General features: G+C 55.6%; 1 protein-coding gene across 1 annotated transcript in view; it reads right to left on the bottom strand.

The window, feature by feature from the left end:
• Positions 1 to 578: 578 nt before the first annotated feature.
• Positions 579 to 8,261, bottom strand: part of LOC112976170 (arf-GAP with GTPase, ANK repeat and PH domain-containing protein 3-like) — an 86,095-nt gene continuing 78,412 nt past the window's right edge. Inside the window, exon 11 of the mRNA XM_026087123.1 lies at positions 579 to 821. Coding sequence (XP_025942908.1) covers positions 579 to 821 — 243 coding nt within the window. The remainder of the gene's footprint in view (positions 822 to 8,261) is intronic.

Here is an 8,261-nt window from a genome sequence, read left to right as displayed (position 1 = left end):
TCGCTCGGGCGCCTCGGCCGTGCTCATGCAGGTGCGTGACCACGGCCTGCGACTTCTTAAATTGCATCCTGCTCCTGGCCAGCCTCGCTCTGACGCCTGGAAAAACACCGCAGCAAGGAACTAAACTGTTTCCAAGTGCCTGGAAGAGGAGGAGGAGGAGGAGGAGGAGGAGGAGCTCAGTCAAGATGCAGAGCCGGTCAGACCAAGATGCTTCTTTTTATACCAGGATAAAAGGTCTGTGGAAAAGGGATAGAAGCAGCAGAATGTTATGTATTTGGGATTTTTTTTAATTTCACACAGTGTCGCATGATATTCTCAAAATGAAGTCAAGGCGGGACAATACAGAGTAAATTATTATTAGGCGAGAGCATAGCTAATCGGAAAACCGTATTCGGAGTCATTAGCAGCACTTGAACTCCAGTGACACCTGGAGGAGGCTGGCTGCAGGCTGTCCTGCGCCTGGCGCTGCGCCGTAGGTGCTGAAGACTTGCTTGAAGGACTGGAGACCGCGTTTATGCACGCTGCAGAACGCGCTGCGCCGCCTGGGCTGCAGCCCCGTCCCCAGCCGCAGCCCCGGCTCACCAGGACGCGCACCGGGTTCCTCCGGAGACCCGGCAAAGCCCAGCTGCAATAGCCAAGGTGAGGCCTGATCCGCCAGAAGCGGTGCAGGCTGCGATCACGCTGCCCACAACCAGCCCCATGCTGCCGATCCGGATCGGACGCGGCCACCGCGGCGTGCGCAGATCAAAGGCCGGTCCGTAAGGAAGGGCAATGTCGGTCTGCTCTTCCGGCAGCACCGTGACCGCAGCACGGGCGACAGGCTGCGGAGGGACGAGAGGACATCAAGAACGGTAGGAAGTCAAGGAAATGACCAGCAAAAAGGTCCTTGAGGAACTGGGGGGGGTATATTCTCAGGAAAGGAGAACTGAGTGATGACACAATAATAGTCTCTAAACTTCAAAAAATCACCTGTAAAGAAGAGAATACACTGTTCTTCACTTTCATGGTAAACACTGATGGCAGGGAGTTAAAACGCAGGCAGGAATATGTCAGTTTGGTCCCAGCAAGAATGTTTCCTGCGATCGTGAAGGACAGTGACTGTAAGGAGTCCTTGGACCACGGAGGAGGTGTGCTCGCTGTTTCTGGGTATGAGAAGGGAGGGCGAGCACCTATGAGGAGGAACACGGTAGCATTTGCCTCTCCTTGGGATGGGGATGCACGAAGTGGCCTCCCCAGGGCCTTTCCTGAGTGTCTGTCCCTCTGCAGTGGCCACCAGAAGCATTTCTGAAATCGCTGAGCAGTGTCTTTAAATTTCTGTGCGGTGTGAGGCCACGGGTGGCCTTCTCCTACTCATCTGCAGTCTGGACTAGCAGGACTGTTCTTATACACCGAGAGTCCATACCAGACCCCAGTGGTGCAGAAATGAGGTCCACTTCATCTTGCGATAAGCCGTTGCTGTATTCCTGCCTGAAGACGGGCGTATCAGCGTTATTAGGGTGCCAGCCTGTGTTGTGGCTGATGTAGCATAACGCTCTGCTCTGATTTCTGCATCCTTGACCAGAGACCATCACCTTTTTTCCAGGCTCTTAGCTCCTGAAGGGTGGCTGCGGATCATGTGTTCATACGGCGACCCGTAGACGACAGACATCATGTGGCCATCTGAATGAAAGCACCTGCAGTGCCGTGGTCATATAACCGCTAGGTCGGAGCAGCGCGCTCGGGAAGAGCTTCTTCTAGGCTAAAACTGCAAGAGGTGTCAGACCCAGCTCCTGGGAGGGACTGTCCGTTCATGGGCCGACTATGCCTACGTCGCTTGAAGGCAACACGCACAACGGTAGCGCTTGGGCACTCCTGCCCTCTGGCACCGCTCGCTTGGACAGGCACCTCGTCCCCCCTGAGGGGCCCGATGCGGTGATGCTTCCCCCCCTCCTTGGCAGCCTGGGTCTGCAACGTGCCAGGTGCACCGTCCGATGAACTGCAGCCCATCTTGCCTGTCAAAGGTGCTGCACTGCCTTGAGCAGTTTTCTTTTCATGAAGGTGGTGACTTTCTGGTGATGGATTCCCTCTGGAGATCTCACGCTTCTGCTTGCATCTCTCTTTCTCTCTTTCCCCCTTTCTCCCACTTTCTGTGATGCCTGTTATGTTTCCTGGACAATGTTCTTGGTGTCCATGGGGAAGAGCCATGCTGCAGCATGCTCCACCCATCCTGGGTGGAGTGGAAGTGTTGATGCTCCTAGGAGAGCTTATCTATGTAGGAAGTGAAGACAACTTCGCAACCCAAGCACAGGCATTGCTTTGGAAATGTTGCCAGGAATGCCCGGTTTTGGTCTGCAAGAAACCAAGAGCTTTCATCAGCACCATGTGCCAGCACAGAAATGAGACAGTACCGCGACCATGCCAATAAAAACCAGCCCTGTCCCTTGGGAGTCCAGGAAAATATCTGAAGTGTTTGGCTAATATCACTCTCCCAGAGCAGGAAAAGTCAAAATCCGGGAGGTGTTAGCACTCCCCAGAGCAATCCCCATAGAGATGCGTGAATGTTCCTACCTTACCCAGCAGTGAAGAGATGAAAATGAGAGGCCTTTGCCGGTCCCAGAGAAGTCAGGTAAYGGTGCCATCCGGCCAGCAAAGGCTGGTCTCTCTGGCTTTCTCTGGGCCCAACGAGGCTAGGTCTGACCTGTGGCTGAAGGGCAGCCGGGGAGGGAAGGCGGTAGGCGAAGGATCCCAGGAAGCTCGTGGTCACCACACTTTGGGGGGGGACGAGCTGGGTCTGCCATGCCAGCGCTGCTGCTAGTGAGCTCTGAGACGATTTTAAAATGGTCTGTGCTGGAAGTCTGTCTGCTCGTGGTGTGGGCGCAGCGCTGTGTGCAGGAGTCAGGAGGGATCCCGGGAAAGGTTGAACTCCCTGGGTCCACTGCGTGGCCAGGCCTGGGCCATGGCGTGCTTGTTGCTCATTAGACCTGCCACCACGAGGATGAGGGTGCCTCATGGGTGCATTGCAGGCACTTTCTGCCTCACTCGTGGGGCCTGGGGCAGGAGGGCAAGGGGAGACGGTGCAGAGGTGCCCACCTCAATTGCTTCTTGTCCCGGCTGCTGGAACAGCTGGTTGGTGTCTCGGGTGGACTGTGTGCTCTTTGCAAACCAAACAACCATCGCTCACCAGCTGTCAGAAAACGTCCTTTGCTAACAGCATGCAGAAGTGTGTGCCTGTGTGAGGGGTGTCCCTGGCAGGCACTTGGGAGTTCAGCCACTGTAGGTCCTGCCTGGGGTCCTCTGTGGCTGGGAAGAAAGCCCTTCCTTGTCAGCCAGGGAAAAAGAGCAGATGGATCAGGGAGAGCTGGTTGGGGGGGCTGCTTCAGGTGCTCTGCTTAAGCATGGGGCTCACCGAGGTTCATGCACAAGACAGGCCACTGCTACTGCTGACTTTGCGCAAGGCTATCAAAAAGATAAGTACGTGGTGTTGCTCTAAAAGGCTAGCTGTGGCCTTAAGTCCTAAAATGGACCTTCTCCTTCTCTGGAGACATTCAAAACCCACCTGGACACGATCCTGTGCAACGTGCTCTAGGTGACCCTGCTTGAGCAGGGGGGTTGGACTAGATGATCTCCAGAGGTCCCTTCCCACCTCAACCGTTCTGTGACTCTGTGATTCTCTAGTTCAGAAACCCTGGCTGGGGCCAGATCCTAGGAAGTAGGCTCTTCCTGATACTCTGAGGTCTTGCCTGTAGCAAAACTATGCGCCTGGGAATGCTCTTTCTAATATTAACGAGGAAAATATAGCTTCTTACTGTCCCAACGGCCCTAATTCCAAACTCTGTTCCCCAGGCATGAGGGTGGCTCGGCAGCTGCTGCAGACGGGCTTTGCAGTGGGAAGCTGGAGATGGGGCAACTTGACGGTGGGGGTGAAGACCTGTGAGACTGTATTTGCAGAGGCAGCTGGAGCCACCTGGGTGCTCCTTGCATCTGGATTGCCTGCTAGGGCAGGGCTGGCACATCAGCCATCACCCACCACAACACGTGTGCCTGCACAGCCTCCTGGCTCAAGCCAGGGCTGCTTCATAGCGGAGCGCATCACGGGTATAGTCCAAGAGCAGACACTGTGCCCAATACGAGCCTAGCTTCCGTCAACACGACAGCGTGGCCGCAGCCAGCCCACTCTCTAGACTTTCCAAACTATAAGCAACTGATTTTGCAACACTTCCCTTGGTTTTAATATGTTTAGGGGTTATATTTCAGGAATGCCTAGAGGCTGTGACCGGATTCAGGCCTGTTTTGCTAGCTTCTGTGCAGCAGTCATAGGTGGAACTGGCAGAGACATGAAGTTAAGGTTGCATGGCGCTTTCCATTAGAAAGACCTGCTTTCATTTGCTACTCAGTTTATTTAACTCTGTTGCAGTTGCAGTTTACCATGCTGTGTGTCTGCCTCAGAAAGAACTTTTTTTCTTTGCAGTTACAGCAAAAATTAATTCGGGTGATCTGTAGGGTGAGATTAAGGGAAGCAGCTGGCCCTTGGCCTCTCTTTAGCCAACAGCCGAGGTACCAGGACTATTCTCTGGAGTGCCCTCCTTGGAGCAGCGACTTGCAGCGCAGGAAGGAGGGCTGCGTGGGTGCTTCTTGTTCTGCCCAGCAGCCTGTGACCAACTTTTCCTAAATTACAAGCCTCTCAGCATCCCATTTTGCACGTACTGAGCAAGGACATTTTACAGGCTGGTAGCTCTGCCTGTGCTGGGTGGTTTGAAGCCATGCTGGAGCCTCTGTGCTGACCAGACAGGTCATGCCCCGTCTTCAGCAAAGACACTGCGTCCAAAGGGCCAGTGGCTGAGCAGGACACTTGCCAGTGTCGCCTACTGGCTCCAGAAATGCAGGCAAACAGCCAGACTGACTTTCCTACACTTGCATGGCTGCAGCAAGAAACACACGAGAAGAGAAGAGCAGGAAGAAGCTTCAGTAGCACTAATGCAAAAAAACAGACAAGGAAACGAGGGCAGACTGGGGCAGGAGGTCCAACTGAGGCGGTGACATGCTGGAGGAGATGGGAGAGGCTGGTCTGTAATTGCTTAAGGGCACTGCCCGCAGAGGCTGGACTGGGATTCAGTATTCATGCCCCAACCGAGTGAGATCCAGGGCCTGGTGCTGTGCCCGGTAAACACAGAGCTGCGACCCAGAAACCCCAAAACTCAAGGGAGAGAGCAGGTCTCCTGCCGGGACACATTTTACCTCAAGTGTCTTATAACGTGTCCAGCAAGGTCTTGAGAGATTTGCATCGACAGCTGAGCGCACGGGGGGACCAGGAGCTTCACAACATGTGCATGCAGCAAATATTTCTCATGTACCTGGTATGTTGGACAGCGTATCTTCACAGACGTTGAGGGAACTTAGGAGATAACTGAGAAGGGGGAGAAGCAGCCAGCTAAAATGGAACAGAGTGGCTCCCCACAAGGAGGGTGTGCGGGGAAGGAGCGATGTCCAGGGAACGTACTGAACAGTGGAGGTCTGAGCCTCAAGTGGAAGCCATGGAAACTGCATTGCACTAGGCAGAAACTGTGGAAGATTAAATATAGGATACGGAAATAGAGAAAGCCTCTGGAGGTCTAAGGGGTGGTAGGGTTATCACATGTAGCCTAGACCCATCCCTCCAGCTGGGTCCATCCTGCAAGGGTGCTGGATATAACACCTGGGAACTCTCACACTGCGTCTTGAGCAATGCATGTACCAAATTACGAGGTATGCTTTGTTTTGCTTGCAAACCTTCTGTTTCTAGTCCTTCAACTTTTTCTCCTATGGATCTTTGCTTTCAATCTGGTAAACGAACTTCTACCTTTCCTTGCTTCAAAGTCTCACGAGACAAAGTAAACCAGAGTGGAGCAGGCTGTCAGGGCCTGGAGCGTGCTCCCGCTCTCCTGGAGGTTTGGCTCCGAGGGCTCAGGGCCAGCACAGACAACACGGCTGTCCAGCCGGGGGGAGCCTCAGCAGGGGCCTGCCCGTTTTTTGGCTAGGGAGCTGCTTTTAAGCTCAGGCTCTCCCCATCGGTCCCTGCCTGAGCTACGCTGCAGGTGCACCTCCGACTGATCTTGCACTGGATCTTAGGTCCTGACATTGGACCTGGCCCATCGACTTGATTTTTCCAGCTTGGACCTTCCTCACCACTAGGGCTTCCCAGGTGATCACCGGACTGTTGGTGACCCTGGTTGCTGTCGCCAGATCTGCTCTGCTCTCCTTGTTCGAATCCTGTGGGATTGCACCCTTGTCAGCGAGGCCCGTGCCCTGCCTGTCTTGCTGCAGCGCTCTCCTCCTGGCTCCCTTCCCTACCGGAGCAGCCTGTCCTTGCTGCTCCTGACACTCACTGGTGCACTGAGTTTCGGTGTTCCGAGAGAGGCTGCGGGTAAAGCAAGTGCACGAGTAGGCAAGCAGAATCTGCATCTTGAAACACGTTTAGGGGCTTGCGGGATGCTAGCTGTTGGTTTGGAGAGGTCGGTGTGGGAGTTTGCATTGCTGGCTGCAGGAAGGAAGGACTTGCCCCTTTGGGCACAGGCAATCCTCCTTCCTTGTGGCAGCAGTAGTTCATTTACCAGTTTTCCGGGTTTCCCCGGAAAGGTCACAGAGTATAACAGCTCCTCTCCTGCAGAGACATTTGGTGGAGGAGGCAGGAGAGATGGGCCAAGGACAGGCGAAGAAGATGGGCGCTGACCTGCAGACCCTGAGCGTCCCCCTTAGTGTGTCCGTAAGGTGGGTTTCATCTAAATGCTGATCACTGCCAGCATCCTTCCCGGCCTGGAACCTGGGCTCTGGCCCCGGACAAGGGGCCAGATGGTCTGTGCCCTACAAGTGCACATTTCTCTTTCTGTGATCCAAGGGCCATCAGTCTGGGGGGGGGGGGGGTGTCTTCATCAGAGTGGTGGGAGGGATTCTTCTCGTGGTGCCTCAGTTTTATGACTGAGTATTTGAATCTGGATGACAATTTTGACACTGATTTTGCCACGTTTCTGTTTCCCTGGCTGGAGGTAGGGCAGCTCTTGCCACAGAGGGAATATTTCCTTGGGACTGCAAGGATGTGCCATGGCGAAAGACTTTGAAGAGCCTGTGCAGGCCTTTGATGCTGATGGCGCAGCTGTGCCCTTGGGGTTCAGATTGTGCCTGTTTAGGGGAGGAAAGCTGAGGACCCGCTTTGTCAGCCTGATAGACACACCCTGGAGCTGGCAGTTTAGGTCCTTTCTGGGAAGAGCCTGCACCATCTTTGCTGTTGGCCCGGTGAGTTCTAGGTAGAGAGACGGTGTATGAGCATGGCAAGACCTCACCCACGTGCTCCACACGGGATTCAAGTGCCCAGCTACGTGGCTGGACCATCATGTCCCACATAAAACACACGAGCCAAGGCTGCAGAAAGAAGAGTTGTTTTTTTTTTTTTTTTCCTGCAGAAGGAATCCGGCTGCAGCAAAGTGGTGCCCCAGACCTGCCTGGGGACACACTGGGTGAGAAGGGTGGTGGGGAAATCCGGATATTCACACAGATGTCAGTGCCACCAGGGAGCTAAGCTGGCAGAAGTACTGCACCCCTGGACTGTGTCTGCAGGCAGGAGCACCCGGTGCTCCCGAGAGAAGAAGGACCGTCCCTGGGTGCTGGCAGGCTGCTGCACGGCTGTGCCACCGCAGACGCAGTCTGGGTCAGTTTGGACATGACTTAAACTCTGGCATTTCTCAGCTTCTGAGTGCTTGAGGTGGTTACTCCAATGCTGATGCTTGTCTGAAGCAGGGCTTTGGTTTGCTCAGTGCTTTAGTATGTTATGCGCCTGGTGACCATCGTCCTGCAGACGGGAGCACAGCACAGGTCTGAGCGGGGGCATGCTCCATTTTAGCATGCCGACTCCCCGCAGGGCTCGGGCCGTGCTCTCCAGGACAGACGGGGCAAGGCAGAGCTGTGGAGCTCTACCTGCCGCTTGGGAGTCTTCAGCCTGCGCTGGTCTCGCTCGCTCTGCAGACGGAGTCAACGCGCGGAAGGCCCCGTTGGCAGCCCGTGGGCGCGTCTGACTCGCCGTGAGTGGGTGGGAGGGGCAGAGCCCCGGGGCTTTGCGCTGCTGCAGACCAGCGCGGGCTGGTTAGCGAGTGCCCCCGCCAAGGGGTCCGCGCAGGCTGCGGCCGCCGGGCCGGGCGCCCCCCGGGCACCACGGGGCTCCTGCACCCCTGCACCCCGCAGCGGCTGCTCCCCGGGCACCACGGGGCTCCCGCACCCCTGCACCCCGCAGCGGCTGCTCCCCGGGCACCACGGGG

Source organism: Apteryx rowi, unplaced genomic scaffold (genome assembly GCF_003343035.1).
Source record: "Apteryx rowi isolate R43461 unplaced genomic scaffold, aptRow1 scaffold_701, whole genome shotgun sequence".
NCBI classification, from domain to species: Eukaryota; Metazoa; Chordata; class Aves; order Apterygiformes; family Apterygidae; genus Apteryx; species Apteryx rowi.
Note: the sequence above shows the minus strand (reverse complement) of the source record. Positions and strands in the feature narration are given on the sequence as shown.